The sequence below is a fragment of the Glycine max genome, chromosome 4 (genome assembly GCF_000004515.6).
Source record: "Glycine max cultivar Williams 82 chromosome 4, Glycine_max_v4.0, whole genome shotgun sequence".
NCBI classification, from domain to species: Eukaryota; Viridiplantae; Streptophyta; class Magnoliopsida; order Fabales; family Fabaceae; genus Glycine; species Glycine max.
The window spans coordinates 1,750,014-1,770,423 of record NC_016091.4 but is presented as its reverse complement, the minus strand read 5'-3'; the positions used below and the strand labels follow the sequence as shown (position 1 = coordinate 1,770,423).

Sequence of the window (20,410 nt, the reverse complement as noted above, 5' to 3'; positions counted from 1 at the left end):
AGTGCATTATTGCCTTTCGTGTCAACACTTTGTTGCACTCAGTGTGCCTTTGCTAGCTGCACCCCCATGTTGTTATTTATAATGCAATCGGTCTAGTTCATTCGGTGCTCAATTGTGATTCTTTTACGGTGAAATTAAGAAAAACTACAGTCTGCCATGGTAAAATGATTGCATTCGTATTCCTTATGAGCACTGCAATTACCCGTTAAGCACTCAGTCCATGAAAAGTGAGACATTTGAAGATATAGTATTAGTATCCAGCCATACAGAAAATTTTGTTGTTGGTGCCAGCCAGCACATATTCGATAACTAAAACTGGAGGTTGCAACGAGTTAGTAACATGTAATGCAACATGTCAAGGTTATATAAACACCATTTTATATGGCAGTTAAAGCTTGGAAATGCATGCTATCAATCAAAGTCATTATATAGGAATTCAGGTAGGGGAAAGAAGCTCCTTGGCCGCATTACTCTAGCTTGCTAATTACAAGACTCTTTTAGAAATTAAGTGCCATTTTAGTTTACAGTTTTAATGGAATAGGTTTTCAATAAAATTAATTTAAATACATAAATATAATTACCCAATATAAATACATAAATTAATTTAATGAACGCGGTAACCATGTCGCCATTCGATTCAGATGAGCCAGAAAGATTCCTTAGCCTAGCTAGGCAGTAAAACATTTTCAATTTTGAAAAATACATTAGGGGTATATAGTATTTAATAATTATAACGATAACCTGCACTATCACTGTATCACGCACATTTGGCCTTTGTTATCATGCCATGTCCGTGGCTTTGAGCCAGAACCATTAACATGATAATGTTTGAAAATTAAAAATAAAGTTTCTTTTATAATTTTACTGTATTAATTCTTATCACTAAATATGAGAATTTTACTGTATTAAATCTTATAGTTTTCTTTTACAAAAATAAAGTTGCTAATTTTAAGATATGGTTGCTTGTTTTTTTCTTTTTTTCTTACTATCGAAAGAAATCTATCTATCATGTTGGATTGCTTAAAATTAAATTTAATTGCTTCTAGAAGTAATGGTGACTTATGATTAAAAAAAATCTTGAATTAATTAAAATAATTGAACTAAAATTTTAATTAAAACACGTATAAAAGTGAGTCATTTAACTTTTGCTTAAATTATACCATTCATTGAAATAAAATATGTGTGAATGATTTAAATATGATGTGACATTCGGAAAGTCAATTAATATAATGTGATATTGTAAAAGTTAATTTATGATAGAATTTAAATATTCACCGGCCAATACCTTTCATTTTAGTTTATCAAACAGTTTCCTTAATAAAAAAAATAAGAAACTCAAAAGGAGTTATTTAAATTATACCCATTTGAGTTGCTTTAAAAAAATTACTCGATTAGATTCCTTAAATGTATTTCCTTTCTCCGAATCTCTAATGGTTTTTGCATTTGCAATTTGTGAGTATATAAATTTGGAGAAATATTGGCGTGTCACAAAGAATTAAATGTATTTTTTGTAAATTTTATTATTTAAGTTTTCAAATTTTCAATTTTTATACATTTTAAAACTATTAACATGTCACAAAGAATTAAAGTACAATAAAATTTACCATTAACTCAAAAATATTTTATATGTATATTTTTCACCAATTCCTAAATTTATTAGAAGAAAAATTACATGAATAATGAAAAAATAATTTGGCATGCAATGTATTTATATTTACATTTACATTTTTTTCTATTTCTCTCCACCTTCTCATTATATATATTACGTCTATTATTTTCTATTGTTATTTTTTTTCTCTATCTCTCTCCTCTTTAATTCCACCTCGATCAATTCAATCTAAAATGGGGTGTAGAATTAAAATTACTCTAATAGCATAATACTTCCCTTGATTGGCTTCTAACTTCTACTGCCCACTAATTAATTGGAGCATACTAAAATGGCATAGACAGGAAAAGTACTCTTCAAGTTAAAGTAACATAAATAAGAGGTAATGATAGGGTATTTAAAATAAATAATGATTTGTGTATTATTATATTTTGCTAGAAATCTATCTTTTATGACATCTAAGGAGTTTGTGCATGAAGCATGAAATTGGTATTGAATTACCAACGGTGTAAAAACTAAGGTTACTTCCATCCAACTATGACATTAATGTAATTGAAACACGTTTTTTTTAATATTTTTTAAAAGCAAATATTGAATTTATTATTTGAAACCAAAACTAAGTACAAGATGTATTAGTTTGACAGCAGGAAATTTCTAAATAATTTAATATACAACATCAGTGCACCCGACAAATATAGCCCCAAACATTCCGCTTTGCAAAGTGAAACGTTTGCGTTCTGTATTAAGCTGGGTCAAAAGGCCTGTGAGTAAGTTAGAACTAATTTTACTTGTAAATATGGTATAACAAAGTAGGTCAGCTTACCTGTAAAAAAAAATAGCATATTTGAGGAGCTGAAACTACAATTAATTAAATTAAGACAAATGTTGATTGGTGTCTAAAAGATATTGGTTAAAAAACTTAAAAATGCTTTGATTGAAAAGTGAAAAATTACTTTGTTTATTTTTATTTTTTTTTACGTTCTCTTATGATTTACACAACTACTTTTTCTTTTAATTTCTTAATTAATATCCTAAGGAAACTAGTTATAACATCTTTAAATTAAAATAGAGGGAAAATGAATAAGAAATAATAAAGACTAGAGAGTAGCTGGACACCATGAAGAATTTAGTTTGCATTTTATTCATTGTTACTTTTAATTTCACTATTTAGTTAATACAAATGGACTTCGAACTATATATTTGCCGTTACTCCAAGTGATAGATCCAAACAAATCTTTCCTCAAGGAGGCCTTTGGTGCGAAAATAACTTGGTAGCTTAATTTTTTACTACTTTTCGTAAACTGAAGTTTATTTGGAGTCACTTTGACAAATACTCCTTTGGGAGCTTCGACAACGGCAGAGTACACTGTTTCATCTTCTTCGGCAACGTTTGTGACAGTTCTGCTCACGACCACGTTTGCTTTGCCAGTGAAGTTTACTGCTATGGAAGGGTAGTTGATGTTGGATATGAGATCAGAGGTGGAATCCTTGGGGCAATTGAAATTATCGGGGACAGTTCCGGAGATGACCTTAACCGTGGTTAGGTTATGACCAGTGTAACACAAATAGTTCAAGTAATCAACGGTGTTAGTTTCATAAACTAGCCCTGGTTGCAATGGTTTAGATGTTGTAATTTCCCCTGCTCCATAGTCATAGGGTGTGGCTATCGACCCTGAATCCGTTGTTATGGGAGCCTTCAAGTTGTCATTTTGAATTGCTGCATATTTATAGAAAGATATGAGTTGCTATGATACATTGTTAAATCACATTACTTAGATCACATTTACATTGGTCATTATTTATTTATAAAATGCTTGACCAGAAGTCATGATGGCAGATTTGATTGCAGAGGCACTCCAAGAGGGGTTCTGTGTTTTCACACTGCATACAAGCCCTGAAACATGTGGAGTAGCCATGGAAGTTCCTGAGATTATGTTGTATAGTGAGGGCTTTCTTCCTTTTGGAACCTCTGATGTGTCATCTCCTATCCATGCAGCGAGAATGTTCACTCCCGGTGCGGCAATATCAGGCTACAAAGAAAGAAAGCATGTTTTATTTAGTGTTGAGCTTGGATAGTTTATTATGATATGTATGATCTTATTATCATCATATCATACCTTGAGAATATTGCTTGAAAGCGTTGAAGGCCCTCTTGATGAAAAGAAACCCACCACGGGAGCAGGCTTATAATCAGGAACTGTAACTGTAGCTAGTATTGTTCCCACTGGATTGCTTTATATTATTATATGTACAGACAATTAAAAGAAAATAACTAGTGATCAAAGCAAATTCCAAAACTAACAACCAATGTTTGCTTCTTTCAGGTGCCAATATCGTTACCTGGTTGAATTGATATACTGCAGGAGTGCGACGCCATCTTTTGAACTTATCTCTGTTGCCGGGAAGTCCACATAATTAAATGCTACTGATCCATCTTGATCAGTAATATGAGCCAGACCAATTCCTCCTGCCGCTTTCACTATGTTAATTTTTTCCATAGTTATATATTTCGGATCCTTTTTGCCATCGCAAATCACAATCTTCCCTTTGACTTTATTTCTATCTAATGAATTTGGGTGGCATTTTCTGCATGTAACAAATCATTTAATCTTTTACCGAGAGGTTTTGGGTTTTAAATATAACTGATGAAACACATGTTTGTTATTCCTCAGTTGATTACTTGATTTTAAGGTGTCCAATTCAAAACCATGAATGTTTTTTGAGTATCAGATTCTGATGATCGGTTGTTAAAGATTTTTCATAGCTCGTAGATTTTGCGTACATACCTTGCTGTACCTAAGTTGGCTCTTTTTGCCTTGGCAGACTCACCATATACCATTGGATACTCGGGAGAATTTGAAAGAGGGGAGAAATTAATGGCTCTGCCCTGAAGTTTAATAATTATCATTGATGAGCAAAGATGACATTAATTAGTTGCAACCGATTTAAAATATAAATTAAACAAGAATAATAAAAGTACAAAATTGTGATGAAAATACATTAAAAAAAATGAAGTATTTTTTAAATTAAGAACACATAAGATAATGCATTAAATATATTTAACTAATAATACTTTTTTTTTCAGAATGTAATTTTATAGCTATACCTGAAAAATAAAGAAAAATATATAAAGTTCGAATTTACAATTCAATTGAATTGGATATGTACCTTGACGACGTGGTTAGTACCCAAGACGACGTTGGACTGAAGATCCCGATCGATGGTGGAAGCTGCAACGGTTAAAATCCAAGGTGCATCGTTTACAACTGAGTACTTGAGAGGTCCGGCATTCCCAGCGGCGCAGACCACCAAGATGCCGCGCTGCACGGCGTGGAATGCTCCAATAGCAATCGTGTCGGATGTCAACTTTGGTCGGGAAAGAGGTAATACGCCCAGCGATAGCGACAACACATCCACTCCGTCGGCAATGGCATCATCAAACGCCGCCAGGATGGCTGATCCACGACACCCATTCCTATAACACACTTTGTAAACTGCCAATCTTGACTCGGGGGACCCACCCTTCGCGGTCCCCGTGGCTAGACCATAGAACGATGCGTTGCTCACAGCCACACACACCGCCGTTGACGCCACGTGGGTCCCATGTCCGTTCGAATCCCTTGGCGTTTTGTCATTGTCATCATTCTTCCCATCAGGGTCAGGGTAAAACCTTGCGCCAATTAGCTTCCTAATCAATACAAAGCTAACCGTTACTCTATTGGCATCGGACCCACTAGTCCACTACACATAAATAGGATTGATTGAAAAGCTTAGTAACGTAAACAAGAAAGAGTTAATCATGTAAGGTGGTTGTGATTTATCATTTATTCACCCGTCTTGTTGGAAATCACCTTTTACTAATAATAGTAACGTTCGCCTTTATATATTTAATGATTATGGTTTCACATCCTATATGTCACATTTTACTAATTACCTGTTACAATTAGAGGAATTGAAGTCTTTTGATGTCATGCAGGTGCCTTTCCACCGGGATGGAACAGGACCAAAACCCTCGTCGCTAAAACTCGCCGCCTCTGGCCATATACCTGAAATTAATAATCCCCTTTTTTTGTATATATTAACATTTTTAAAAATGATGAAATATATATATACATACATATATATATATATATATATGTGTGTGTGTGTGTGTATTACTTGGTAAATTAATATCATGTTTTTTCTAATTATGGACAACCTGTGTCTAAGATGCCAAGAATGACGTCTGAGGAGGAAGAAGAACTGGACTCCGTATTTGGTTTGGTGTCAATATTGACACGAGTTTGGCTTTTGAGGAAATCCCAGGAACGTGTTGTGTGGAGCTTCAGAATGGGGTCAGGGAAAACAGACACCACACCAGGTTTCTGAGAAATTGAGTTTGCCTCCTCTTTCGATAGACGAGCTGCGAATCCTGAGAAACCATGCTTGTAGTTCCGTACTATGGCATTCTCATTTCTTCAATATTCATTCACACAAAATATAGGAGTAATTAAACATATCATCAAATTAATTAATGTCCACATAATAATATATGTACCTTTTTAGCACTGAATTCAGAATCTGAACGTGGTCATTCCGAAGATAAGCATTTGTTGAATCCGCGGCTCCCATATAGACGATATAAACTTCTTTACGGTTAGTGTCATCGTTACTTCCATTCCCTGCTGACACTCCAAGAAACAGCAAGAGAGTGTAGAATAAAGGCAACAAAAGTGTATTATTTCCTTTCATGTTAATTAACACTTTGTTGCACTCAGTGTGCTTCGCACCACCCTCACATGTTATTTATAATGCAATCGGTCTAGTTCATTTGGTGCACAATTGTGTCAGCACTTAGCAGCGATTGTGATTTTTTTTTTTATGGTGAAAGAAACGCTACAATCTGCGATGGTAAACTTATAACATTCGTATTCCTTATGAGCACTGCTATTACCCGTTAAGCACTCAATTCATGCAACGTAAGACATTTGAAGATATAGTATTGGTAGCTAGCCATACAGGAAATTTTGTTAGTTGGTGCCGGCCAGCATATATTCGATAACTAAAACTAGAGGTTGCAACATTTAGTAACATGTAATGCAACATGTCAAGATTAGATAAATACCATTATATTATAACAGTTAAAGCTAATTGGCAATATATGCTATCAATCAAAGTCATTATAAAGGAGTTAAGGTAGGGGAAAGAAGCTCTTGGCTGTATTACTCTAGCTCGCTAATTACACGATTCTTTTAGAAATTAAGTGTCCTTTTTAGTTTACAGTTTTTATAGAATTGGTTTTAATAAAATTAATTTAAATATAATTACCCAATGAACGCGGTAACCATGTCGCCATGCGATTCAGCTGAGCGAAAAAAGATTCCTTAATAATTACGAGTACAGTAATTAATAATTATAATTATGACCAGCACCGTACCATATCAATGTATCACACACATTTGACCTTTGTGATCATGGCATGTCCGTGGCTTTGAGCCAGAATTAATTTTGAAAATAAAGTTTCTTTTATAATTTTACTGTATTAAATCTTATAATTTTTTATCACCAAATATGTGAATAAATTATTATGAAATTATTTCAACTTAATCAATGATATGATTTACAACATATGAAGATTAGGGATTGTTTCAAGAAACTAAAAATAAAAATAGAAAAAGAATTGCCAAAAAAGACCTTGAACTTAAATGCAAAAAAGAAAAATAGACCTAACTATGTGACGATGACGGCACATGTCAACACATGAGTGAATTAGATGATATGAAACATTGGTGCAATGCAAGTTATTTACAACTTGCACCAAAGGAATGTCCTATCCGATTTCGTATTTAAATTCATTCTTTGTGTTTTGTAGTATAAATATTTTTCTTCTTCTTTTGGAGCAAAGATTCAGTGACATTTTTTACTAATGAATCAACTCGTCATATGATGCCCTGTTTTAAGCCCATTGGAATGGATTTAACCTATTTGAGGAGAATTTAGGGTGTTTATAGCTGAACTAAATTGTTTGTAAATTGTTAAATTGATTTAAAAAAATTGAAAACTGCTTAAATTGAAAATTACCAAAATAATTCTTTTTTTAAAAAAGTTATATATTTAGTGGTTTGATTTAATTTTTGGATTTTGATACGAACAAATTATATATTATAATTATATTTTTATTGTGATAATTAGTAATAAGTATTAAGTAATTTATTAATTTTCTTTTATTTTATAATGAAGATGTATATTTTATTTTTATATATTAAAAAGAATTTATTAATAATGTTAAAAAAATAGTATTAAATATCAATTGATATACAAATTATTATTATGTTAAAATAATTGATAATATCATTTTATATTAATGTTAAATAGAAGTAAAAATAATAATTTTTAATTAAAATATATTAAACAAAATTTAATAAAATTAATAAATTCATTTTTAAAATAACATAAACTTAATTGATAGATTTTAAATTATGATAATATGTTAAAAATATAAAAATAATGTCAAATCAAATTGAATCAAACAATAATTTAAAATTAGTTTTATTTAATTTGAATTTGGTATTCTATTATAACCAAATCAAATCGTACTGCAAACATCCATAAACTAAAGGAACTGAAGGTGTTAGTGTGCGTAATAAGTGTGCTTTCTCAAATCAGTCTTCAAGTGATGGAGTTGGATGTACATTATTGCTCTGCATAAGTGCATAACCGCATAGATATGGCTGACAGGTAGCTAGTGTTTTAGATTAATTAATTAAGGATATCGCTAATTAGTATTCTTATCTAGGATATTAATTAAGAAATTAAAAATAAAAATATTTATTATATAAATGATAAGAGAACATAAAAAAAAAATCACGAGTAACATAAATTTTTTGTCTCCTAATAATATTTTTATTTTAAGTTCCACTAGCATTTGTCATTAATTAATAAGTAACAAAATGTCTTAATTAATTGAGTTGAATATCAAATATCAATGGTATTGGTATGTCAATATTTCAAATGTTAAGAGACTTACATCGCAATAACAACGATGATGAGAGGCATGTAAGGAGAGGCAGCACCTTTGTTTACAAAGCTTATTGGATATATGAGGCGTTTGGTATGCTGGAATAACATAATGAAAATATCTACAATTATATCGGAGCAATACGTATTAATCGTATGAAAATGAAAATAAGATATATCTGGGTGTTTAAATCACAATTTTTTGGGCACGCTAGTATCAGTTGGTACACCGTTAATAATGGCGGTGAAACATCCAGATCTTTTCTTTTTTTTTTTTCTGAATGAACATCTAGATCTAGACATCTAGTTGCACCATCCAGCTGCTGCTGGTGAGTCTTTTTTCAAAGTATTCCCCTCTCTTTATATTTTTTTTATCGTCAATTATATTCTTTTATTTTGTTAAACATATTTTGATAAAATATATATCATTCATCAAATTAAAAAAAAAAAGAGTAAAAGGTATTATCATAATTTTAAAAATGAAATTATTTAAAAAATTCAAATTTCAACCTCAAATTAAAGGAATCATAATTATTGTGTAAAAAAAAGAGTAAAATATACTATCATAAATTAAAAAAAGAAAAAGAGGAAAACAAATTGTAAGTACAAATTTAATCTTTATCAAATAAGTTTCAAATTATTGGGATAAGTTTTTAAAAGGCAAAATACATTAAATTAAATAGAAAATGAGAACATATTACACAAAAATGTTTCCCGTCGCTCACAATTTGCCATGATAACAAAAAAGAAGAAGAAAGATCTGTTTCATCTTCTTCACCAACGTTTGTGACAGTTCTACTCACGTTCACGGCTCTTTTGCCACTGAAGTTTATTGCTATGGAAGGGTAGTTGATGTTAGAGACATGATCAGAGCTCAAATCCTTGGGGCAATTGAAATTATGAGGGACAGTTTTGGAGATGACTTTGACCGCGGTTACGTTGAATCCAATGTAACACAAGAAGTTCAAGTAGTCAATGGTGCTGGTTTCATAAACTAGTCCTGGTTGCAATGGTTCAGATGTTGCCATTTCCCCTACTCCATAGTCATAAGGTGTGGCTACCGACCCTTATCCCGTTGTTATGGGAGCCTTCAAGTTGTTGCTTTGAATTGCTGCATATATATAGAAAGATAGGAGTTGAGACATCGCTATATCACATTACTTAATGAATAATCAAATGGGTGACCTGAAGTCATGATGACATATTTAATTGCGGATGCACTCCAAGTGGGCTTCCGTGTTTTGACACTGCTTGCAAGCCCCGAAACATGTGGGCAAGCCATGGAATTCCTTGAGATTATGTTGTATAGTGAGGGCTTTTATTTCTTCCTTTGGGTACCTCTTCTGTACGTGCCATTTTCAATCCATGCAGCAAGAATGTTAACTCCGGGTGCTGCAATATCAGGCTACAAAGAAAGAAAGAAAGGAGGTTCTGTTTAGTGTTGAGCATTTAGGATATACTTTATCATGATATGTATAATTTTATCATTATACTGTACCTTGAGAATATTGCTTGAAAGCGATGAAGGCCCTCTTGATGAAAAGTTTGGCACCAGGGGAGCAGGCTTAGAATCAAGAACTGTTGTTGTTGGTAGAATTGTTGCCACTGGATTGCTTTATATTATTATATATATGCACAAACAATTGAAAAAAAATAACCCGTACGTGATCAAACGAGATTCTAAAATTGACCAAAAATGTTTGCTTCTTTCAAGTGTCATCCTTACCTGGTTGAATTGATGTACTGTAGGATTGTGATGCCATCTTTTGAGCTTATCACTGTTGCTGGGAAGTCCCCATAATTTGATGCTATTGCTCCATTTTGATCAGTAATATGAACCAGGCCTATTCCTCCTACCGCTTTCACCGTGATAACTTTTTTTCTAGTTGAATATTTATCATTTTTGCCTTCACAGACCACAATCTTCCCTTTGACTTTATTCACATCTAATGAATTTGGATGGCATTGTCTGCATTTAACAAATGATTTAATTTTTTGCTTAGAGGTTTTGAGTTGTGACAGATAACTGATGAAAAACATGTTTGTTATTCCTTAGTTGATTACTTGATTCTAAGTTGTCCAATTTAAAGGTTTTTGAGCTTCTGATATATTGCTAAGCTTTTCATATAGGTCGTAGATTTTGCATACATGCTTTGCTTCAGCTAAGCTGGTGCTATTCGCCTTGGCTGACTCTCACTGGATACTTCGGAGAATTTGAAAGGGGGATAGATTTATAGCTCTGCCCTGAAGTTTAATAATTTTCAAAGATGACATTAGTTGTACTGTACCCATTTAAAACAAAAACAAGAAAATAAAAGTATTAAATTGTGATGAAAAAAAAACATCAATACTTTTTAAGTAATTAAAAACGCATAATATGATGTATTAATATTATTTAACTAATGATACTTTCAAAACATTCATAGGCTAATTCGTAAAATGAATTATTTTTTCATCTGATTCCCTTTTTCGAGAAGGATAAAAATTATATCCTTTTCTTTTGAGTTTATCAACAAAAAAATTGATTTACAAAATATAATGTATAAATTGGTTATAAAGCAATTGATTGAATCTTTTACAAAAATAAAATAAAATAAATGTAAAGGGGAAGAAAAAATTAAAGTCCAAAAGTTGATTCATAAAACATATCGTATAAATTGGCTATAGATTGTTATTAGAGAAACTACGTTATGCTTCGAGAATTTTATACTGATATTATCAAATTAAAAATAATTACATACCATAAATTTCTTGACTCCAAGATTAATTATAATAAAAATGATTTTTGTTTGATTAATGATATTTTTTTTACTTTTACATAACATAAGCATTAAAATATTACTATTATATTATATTGTAGTTTTCTATTTATGTGAGTCAAGGATATCTCAACCACTAGAGGGAGATTAATTTCTTCTTAAATTTAAAGATCATTAAAATAAATTTTGTTTCTTTCAAGAGAATCTTCTTCATTCAAATGGTAAGAAATTGAAGTCTCACAACACAGTTTACTTATTCAATTCAGTATGTACCTTGATGATTTTGTTAACACCCAAGACGACGTTGGACTGAAAATCCCGATCAATGGTGGAAGCTGCAACGGTTAAAATCCAAGGCGCGTCATTAACAAGCGTGTACGAGCTTGGTCCATCGTTCCCAACAAAGCACACAACGAGGATGCCACGCTCCACAGCGTGGAATGCTCCAATCGCAATTGGATCGGACGTCAAGTCGGGTCGAAACCCAGTGGATGCACCCAACGACACCGACAACACATCCACTCCGTCCTCAATGGCATCGTCAAGTGCGGCAAGAATGGCTTACCCACGACACCCAAAGTTAGAACATCATAGTAAGATGCATTACTCACAGCGGCACCAACCCACTAGAATCCCTTGCCATGTTGTCGCCCCCTTCATTAGGGTCCACGTAATACCTTGCGCCAATTAGCTTCCTATCCATTCAAACGTAAAAGGATAAAGATGTTCGGCCACTTTTATGCTATTAAACATTTTGAAAGAAAAGTATAAATATGATTTAATAAGGACTAAGGAAAAAAAGATAAAAGAGAAAAAAGTGAATACAAAAGCAATCCATTACTCTAGAGGGAGTGACCCACACCACATGAATAGGGTTGAAAAGCTTAATAACGGGAACAAGAGTTAATCAATTAATATGGCTGTGTTGTGATTTATATATCATTTATTCACCCGTCTTGTTGGAAGAATTACCATACAGGTGGGGCTGTGGATCTTTTTACCTGTTACAATTGGAGGAATTGAAGTCTTGCGATTTCATGCATGGAGGTGCCTTTCCAATGAGATGGAACAGGACCCATATATACCCTTGTCGCTAAAACTCGCCGCCTCTGGCCATATACCTGAAATGTTACGTTTTTGTATTAACATTTTTGAAATATTTGGTAATTGTTAGGATATCAATAATCAATTAATCATCAATAAAGTCCACAATTATAAATATGATTGTTTTTTAATTATTGATAACCTGTGTCTAAGATACCAATGACGGAAGAAGATTTGGAGACCGTATTTGGTTTGGTGTCAATTTTGACGTGAGTTTGGTATTTGAGGAAATCCCAGGACCGTGTTGTGTGGAGCTTCAGAACTGGATCAGGGAAAACAGACACCACACCAGGTTTGTGAGCAATTGAGGTTGCCTCCTCTTTTGATAGACGAGCTGCGAACCCTTAGAAACCATGCTTGTAGTTCCGAACTAGACCATTCTCATTCCTTCAATTCATTCGAGCATATCAATCATCAAATGGCTTGAAATATGTTTTTGATTTTTAATAAATATATCATTTTTATATTTTTATTTTATTTTAAGTTTTTAATAAAATAGTAATTTTATTTTTATCATTAATATTTTATTTTAATATATGATAAATTAATGAATCTTATGTTTATTTTAAAAAAAATACAAAATTAAATATTTATTAAGATAAAAATTATATTTAAGTCTTAATTAATTGATATCACATAATAATATTTGTAATTACGTACCTAGTAGCACTGAATTGATAACCTGAGCGTGGTCATTCCGAAAGTAAGCTGCATTGGTTGAATCCGCGGCTCCCATGTACACGATATAAACTTCTTTACGGTTCGTGTCATCGTTACCAACTAATCCCTGCCGATGACCTTTGTACTCCAAGAAACAGCAAGAGAGTGTAGAATAAATTCAACAAAAGTGTATTAATGCCTTTCATGTTAACACTTTGTTGCACTCAGTGTGCTTAATTTGCAGCACCATCACATGTTATTTATATTGCAATCGGTCTTGTTCATTCGGTGCTCAATTATGTCAGCAATCAGCAGCGATTGTGATTTACTGTTTAAGAAAAGCTACAATCAGCGATGGTGGAATTGTTGCATGCTTATTCCTATATGGCTGCCTACTATATCTACAAACCTACTATATATTGTAGAATCATCTAAAGATTTAATAGGCAGCCGTATAGGAAAAATCTGTACTTGGTACCAAGCACCATATAATCGACAACTAAGAGTGAAGGCAGCAACCAGTTAGTAACATGTCAAGTTATATATATATAGTGTTCTTATGGCTCGTTAGGATTAATTTTGAAGTAAAAAAAAATATTCCATTCTATCTCAAAAGAAATTTGTTGTTCGATTTGAAAATAATATTTAAACTAAACTAATATAATCTTAAATTTGTAGTTTGATTTCACTACAAGAAAACTCTGAACATAGCGTTGGTCTCGGTACTTACGGCTATGTCGTGATGCCAATTTTGAAAGCAACCTTTGTTAATGTAGTAGACATGATTGACAAAGGTTGCATGACATAGACCTGGAAGCAGGCAAAGAAGAAGCTCTTCTTGCGCAAAGCGAGAAACTAGTTGTTGCTTATGGTCGCCATAGCAGCTCTGCTCGCTTTCCAATCAGGGTAAATTAAGAAACTCTGAGTTTGTGGCAATTACAATACGACACTGAAAATTATTTCATAGCTTGTAGGCAGAGAACTCATTATTCGAGATGTGAAAAGGTTCTACATTTTAAAGACGGGCTATGCTCCTTCCGGGATTATGGGTGAACATGAACTAAGGTACGTTCTAAATAGCCACTTGAGTTTTAGGGACCGTTTACTTTGCGGTCTCTGCTTCGGTTGCTGATCCAAATAGGGACCGATTTATGTAATTTAGCGACTGATTTTGTTTGTGTTTAAAGGACGTTTTTCTTGTAGTAGTGTCCACCTCTTATTGATATTTCCCCTTTGTTATTTGATTGGTAGCTAATAAACATATTCGAACAGAAACGATTGCAATTTGCGTGAGCATCTTTTTTTATATTGCAGATGTAGTTAAGCTCAACTTACATGAAACAAATCATCCACTCTCTCCTCATGTTTGTTATGAAATATATTGTGTGGTTAGTTTTTATAGATTTGTTTGGTTCAAAAGATGTTTGGTTTTCATTCATAATGCAATGGCTAGAATGTATTCTGGCTTTCAAGATTAATTTGGGGGTAAAGATGATGTTTAGCATAAGTGATTCATAATGCATCCTGCGTACTCTGCATTCTGGGCTGACAGATTTTTTTTACTGTTAAAATAATAATCTAAACGCAAACAAACAAAATGCAACTTATTAAAAAAAAAAAAAAAACATAATGCATTACTTCTGCTTTTGGTTTTTTCCTACCAAAATGTAATTTGCAAAAATTAGCCTGGAAACTTTTTCTTGCAAAATATGAAAAGCATCAGAAATTTTTAAATTCAAATTTTATTTTGTTCAAAATACATTTTAAATATCAATAAGGTCAACTTTAAAGTAAATATTATCAGCTTCTAAATTCAATTACCCTCTGATTAAGTAGACCACAGACTAAACTTTTATATGACGCAAACAGTCAAACTGTTCCAGTTACAGCAGTCGAAAACTAACATTTCCAGATTTCCTTATATCATGGAATCACAGCCCCCTTACCTTGTACAAGTTCTGTTAAAAATCCATCTTTTAGTTTGCAAGTACAATTGATTTACCAACTGGTATTAAAAACTGAGGTTGCATCCATCCAGCTATGACATTAATGTAAATTGAATCAAGTTTCTTTTTTGTATTAAGCTGTGACAAAAGTCGCATGAATAAGTTGGAAGTTGGAACAAATTTTGAGTGAAATGGAAAAAAAATAATATTTGAGAAGCTAAAACTATAATTAAATTAAAATAGAGGGCAAATGAATAATAAATAATCAAGACTGCGGAGTAAGCACCATGAAGAACTTAACTTGCATTTATTCATCACTGCTTTTAATTTCACTATTTAGTTAATACAAATGGACTTCGAACCATATATTTGCCGTTACTCCAAGTAATAGATCCAAACAGATCTTCCTTCAAAGAGGTCAAAGTTGAGGAAAAAATAACTTGGTAGCCAAGTTTTTTACTACTCTTTGTAAACTGAAGTTTATCTGGAGTCACTGTGACTTTTACTCCACTGGGAGCTTCCACAACGGGAGAGTACGCTGTTTCATCTTCTTCACCAACGTTTGTGACAGTTCTACTCACGTTCACGGCTGCTTTGCCGGTGAAGTTTACTGCTATGGAAGGGTAGTTGATGTTGGAGATGAGATCAGAACTTGAATCCTTAGGGCAACTGAAATTAGCAGGGACAGTTCTGGAGATGACTTTAACCGTGGTTATGTTAAGTCCAATGTAACACAAGTAGTTCAAGTAGTCAATGGTGTTGGTTTCGTAAACTAGGCCTGGTTGCAATGATTCAGACGTTGTCATTTCCCCTGCTCCATAGTCATAAGGTGTGGCTACCCTTCCCGAATCCGTTGTTATGGGAGCCTTCAAGTTGTTAATTTGAATTGCTGCACATATATAGAAAGATAGGAGTTGACACATTGCTGGATCACATCACTTCAAGAATATTGGTTTAATTTATGAGTAGATTATACTGAACTCCATGTTACTCAAGAAATATATCACACCATGTAATCTGTAAGGGGTTACTGTAATCGTTATAAAAGTAGGAATATTTTGTGCAATCTCAGGAAATCTTAGGAATAAGTGAGTATAATTTGATCCTTATATATATATATATATATAAGGATCAAATGTCTGACCTGAAGTCATGATGGCAGATTTGATTGCAGAGGCACTCCAAGTGGGGTTTCGTGTTTTGACACTGCTTGCAAGCCCTGAAACATGTGGGCAAGCCATGGAAGTCCCTGAGATTATGTTGTATAGTGAGGGTTTTCTTCCTTTTGGAACATCATCTGCGTTATTTCCAATCCATGCAGCGAGAATGTTCACTCCTGGTGCTGCAATATCAGGCTACAAAGAAAGAAAGAAAGGAGATTCTGTTTAGTGTTCAGCATTTAGGATAGTTTATCATGGTATGTAGAGTTTTATCATTATATCGTACCTTGAGAATATTGCTTGAAAGCGATGAAGGCCCTCTTGATGAAAAGTTTGGCACCACGGGCGCTGGCTTATAATCAAGAACTGTAGCTGTTGGTAGAATTGTTGCCACTGGATTGCTTTATATTTTTATATGCACAAACAATTTAATTAAGCCATAATCAGGAGATATAAGCTTAGTAAGGTGGTTAAGAAAGAAGAAAAGAGGAAAAAGTCATGGGATGAATCGATCTCCTGCTAACAAAATCTCACAATTGACATTTGCCCATAAAAGAAAATATGATGGTTAAGGGAGAAGGAAAGGAGGGGAAAGTTGCGGATTCAATTCCTCCAGCTAACAAAACTAACATTCGCCAAACACAATTATAAGCAAATTCTAAAATTAACAATGTTTGCTTCTGATTTTGAGTGCCATCCTTACCTGGTTGAATTGATATACTGGAGGATTGTGACGCCATCTTTTGAGCTTATCACGGTTGCTGGGAAATCTCCATAATATGATGCTATTGCTCCATTTTGGTCAGTAATATGAACCAGACCTATTCCTCCTGCCTCTTTCACCGTACCAATTTTTTCACTAGTTGAATATCCATCATTTTTTCCATCACAGACCACAATCTTTCCTTTGACTTTATTTGCATCTAAAGAATCTGGGTGGCATTGTCTGCATTTAACAAATGATTGAATCTTTTGCTGTGAGGTTTTTGAGCTTTTTATTTATTGCTGAGTTTTTCATAACTTGGAGGTTTTGCGTACCTTGCTTCAGCTAAGCTGGTACTGGCCGCCTTAGCAGATTCACCGTATATCATTGGATACTCGGCGGAATTTGAAAGAGGGGAGAAATTTATGGCTCTGCCCTGAAGTTTTATAATTATCAATGATGAGCAAAGATGACATTAGCTGCACTGTAGCGATTTAAAAAAAAAAAAAAAAAGTAGAAAATTGTAATTAAAATATAAAAAAAAACATTTAATATTTTTAAGTAATTAAAAACACATAATATAGTTTATTAAATATTCTTTTAACAAAAAATTCTTTGAAAACATGTATTATCAAAATCCTAAAATGAATTATTTTTCATCAGATTCCTTTTTTATATGATCTGAAGCTTTTTCAATTAAATAATTAAAAGTATGAGATAAACTTGTGAACGTATATATTAATTAGCTCTGGCTCTAACAAGAGCAAGGAAGAGGCTTCTTTCCCAACCTCTTAAAAGAAGATGCTCAATATTTACCTTGACGGTTTTGTCGACACCCAAGACGACGTCGGACTGAAAATCCCGATCGATAGTGGAAGCTGCAACAGTTAAAATCCAAGGTGCGTCGTTGACAACCGTGGAGGAGCTGGGTCCGGAATTGCCGGCAGAGCAGACCACCAGGATGCCTCGCTCCACAGCGTGGAATGCTCCGAGGGCAATTGGATCAGTGGTCAAATCGGGTTGGAACCCAGGAGATGCACCCAGCGACAGCGACAACACATCCACTCCATCCGAAATGGCATCGTCAAACGCCCCAAGAATGGCCGACCCACGACACCCAAAGTTAGAACACACTCTGTAAACTGCCAATCTTGATTCTGAGGACCCACCCGTTGCGCTCCCCGCCGCCAGACCATAGTACGATGCATTAGTCACGGTGGCACCCACCGCCGTCGATGCCACGTGGGTCCCGTGCCCCACCGAATCCCTTGGCGTGTTGTCCCCTTCGTCGTCATCGTTTCCAGTAGGGTCGGTGTAAAATCTTGCGCCAATTAATTTCCTAATCAAAAATGAAAAACGAATACAAAGCTAACCGTTACTCTATTGGGACCCATTACTGGTGAATAGGATTGAAGTTGAAACACTTCTTAAATGCTACTATTAAACAAGAATTAATCAAGTAAGTTGGTTGTGGCTTAATTATCATTTTTAATAATAATATAAATAACATTTGCCTTTATTTATTTATTATGGTTTCCCATCTCTTTGGTGGGGCTGTTGACATTTTACCTGTTACAATTGGAGGAATTGAAGTCTTGTGATTTCATGCAGGTGCCCTTCCAACGAGATGGAACAGGACCCATACCCTCGTCGCTAAAACTCGCCGCCTCTGGCCATATACCTGAAATTTTCCATTTTTATATAAAATGATGAAACATGCATATATTTAGTACGTCATGAGAATATATATGGTAGCGGTACTTCGTTATTTGTGATATCCATAATGAATAACGTGTACATATTACGTAAATATCATTCTTATTTTATTATTGATAACCTGTGTCTAAGACGCCAAGAATGATGTCTGACGAGGAAGAAGAATTGGAGACAGCATTTGGTTTGGTGTCGATTTTGACGTGGGTTTGGTATTTAAGGAATTCCCAGGAACGTGTTGTGTGGAGATTCAGAATGGGGTCAGGGAAAACAGACACCACACCAGGTTTGTGAGCAATTGAGGCTGCCTCCTCCTTTGATAGACGAGCTGCGAATCCTGAGAAACCATGCTTGTAGTTCCGTACTAGGGCATTCTCATTCCTTCAATTCATTCACACAAAATGTATATGTAAACATATCAATCATCAAATTAATTAATTAACGTCCACAGAATAATATTATGTAATTACGTACCTTCTTAGAACTAAATTGAGAACCTGAGCGTGGTCATTGCGAAGAGAAACATTTGTTGAATCCGCGGCTCCCATATAGACGATATAAACTTCTTTACGGTTAGTGTCATCGTTATTTCCATTTCCTGCTGACACTCCAAGAAACAGCAAGAGAGTGTAGAATAAATGCAACAAAAGTGTATTATTGCCTTTCATGTTAGTTCGTATTATTATCTTAACTCTTAGTTGCACTCAGTGTGCTTGGCAGCACCCTTCCACGCTGTTATATATAAAGCAATCGGTCTTCCCTCGGTGCTTAATAGTGTCAGCACTCAGCACTCAACAGCTAGCGATTGTGATTAATATTGGGTAAAGAAAAGGTACAATATATATCTGCAGTGGTGGAATTATTGCATGCTTATTCCTTATGCGCACTGCAATTACGCGTCAAGCACTCTGTCCACGCAAAGTGCGCCAATATTTGATGCAGATATAGTTACCAATACCATATAGGAAAATTTTGTAGTTGGTGCCAAACACCATATATTCGTTAACTATAAGTGGAGGTAGCAACCAGTTAGTAACATTTAATGCGGCATGGCATTTCAATATTATACTATAAACAACATATATGGCGGTTAAAGCTTCGCAATGTATGCTATCAAATCGAAGTCATCATAAAAGAATTAATGTAGGGGAAAGACACACCTATTGGCTGCATTTCTCTTGCTCGCTAATTACAGGACTCTTTTGAAATTAATTAAACATCCTTTTAGTCTATAGTACGTTTTAATAGAATTAATTTTAAGTACATAAATATAAGAACAGAAAATATACTTGGACACTTCAAAAATTTAGTGAGAGAGAGGGAAAAAAATAAAAGTACGATAAGTGATATAAATAGAAAGAGAAAAAAATAAAAACTATTAATAGAAGGTTTAAAATAATGAGACATCGAAATATCATTGTTCATAAATATAATTACCCAATAAAGCCATGCGATTCATTCAGCTGAGTGAAAAAGATTCCTTATCCTTGGACCTTTGCAGCCAGAAGTTTTCAATTTTGAGAAATAAATTACGGGTATGGTAATTACAGTTATGACCAGCACTATCACACATATTTGACCTTTTTTATCTTCATATATACTACAAATGCTAAGATGACATGATAAGGATTTTAAGATTAAAAATAAAGTTTTTTATATTTGTACATGTGTTAAATCATATAAATTTTTTTATACTTTTACTCTTTAATTGATAACTATTTTTATGAAACTTTAGTATATAAAGTCACACATGATAATATTGG

The 20,410-nt window shown here is 33.6% G+C and overlaps 2 protein-coding genes and 1 pseudogene across 3 annotated transcripts; all 3 read right to left on the bottom strand.

The window, feature by feature from the left end:
- Positions 1–2,724: 2,724 nt before the first annotated feature.
- Positions 2,725–6,486, bottom strand: LOC100781173 (CO(2)-response secreted protease). The gene is made up of 9 exons (XM_003523347.5): positions 6,144–6,486; positions 5,805–6,061; positions 5,541–5,652; positions 4,775–5,294; positions 4,393–4,493; positions 3,947–4,192; positions 3,724–3,838; positions 3,426–3,636; positions 2,725–3,323 (listed from the first exon to the last, which is right to left on the bottom strand). Exons 1-9 carry the CDS (start codon positions 6,335–6,337, stop codon positions 2,770–2,772), a joined length of 2,310 nt encoding a protein of 769 aa, XP_003523395.1. The 5' UTR covers positions 6,338–6,486; the 3' UTR covers positions 2,725–2,769.
- Positions 6,487–9,118: 2,632 nt separating this feature from the next.
- On the bottom strand, positions 9,119–13,331 carry LOC102659792 (CO(2)-response secreted protease-like; annotated as a pseudogene).
- Positions 13,332–15,350: 2,019 nt separating this feature from the next.
- Positions 15,351–19,509, bottom strand: LOC100820194 (CO(2)-response secreted protease). 2 transcript variants are annotated; one of them, XM_003523336.5, is made up of 9 exons: positions 19,122–19,509; positions 18,772–19,028; positions 18,504–18,615; positions 17,751–18,273; positions 17,270–17,370; positions 16,935–17,177; positions 16,518–16,632; positions 16,216–16,426; positions 15,351–15,960 (listed from the first exon to the last, which is right to left on the bottom strand). In XM_003523336.5, exons 1-9 carry the CDS (start codon positions 19,313–19,315, stop codon positions 15,404–15,406), a joined length of 2,313 nt encoding a protein of 770 aa, XP_003523384.1. In that variant the 5' UTR covers positions 19,316–19,509; the 3' UTR covers positions 15,351–15,403. The 2 variants fall into 2 exon arrangements, with proteins under 2 accessions (XP_003523384.1, XP_040870687.1); XM_041014753.1 differs by having other exon boundaries at positions 15,351–16,088; positions 19,122–19,374.
- Positions 19,510–20,410: the final 901 nt, after the last annotated feature.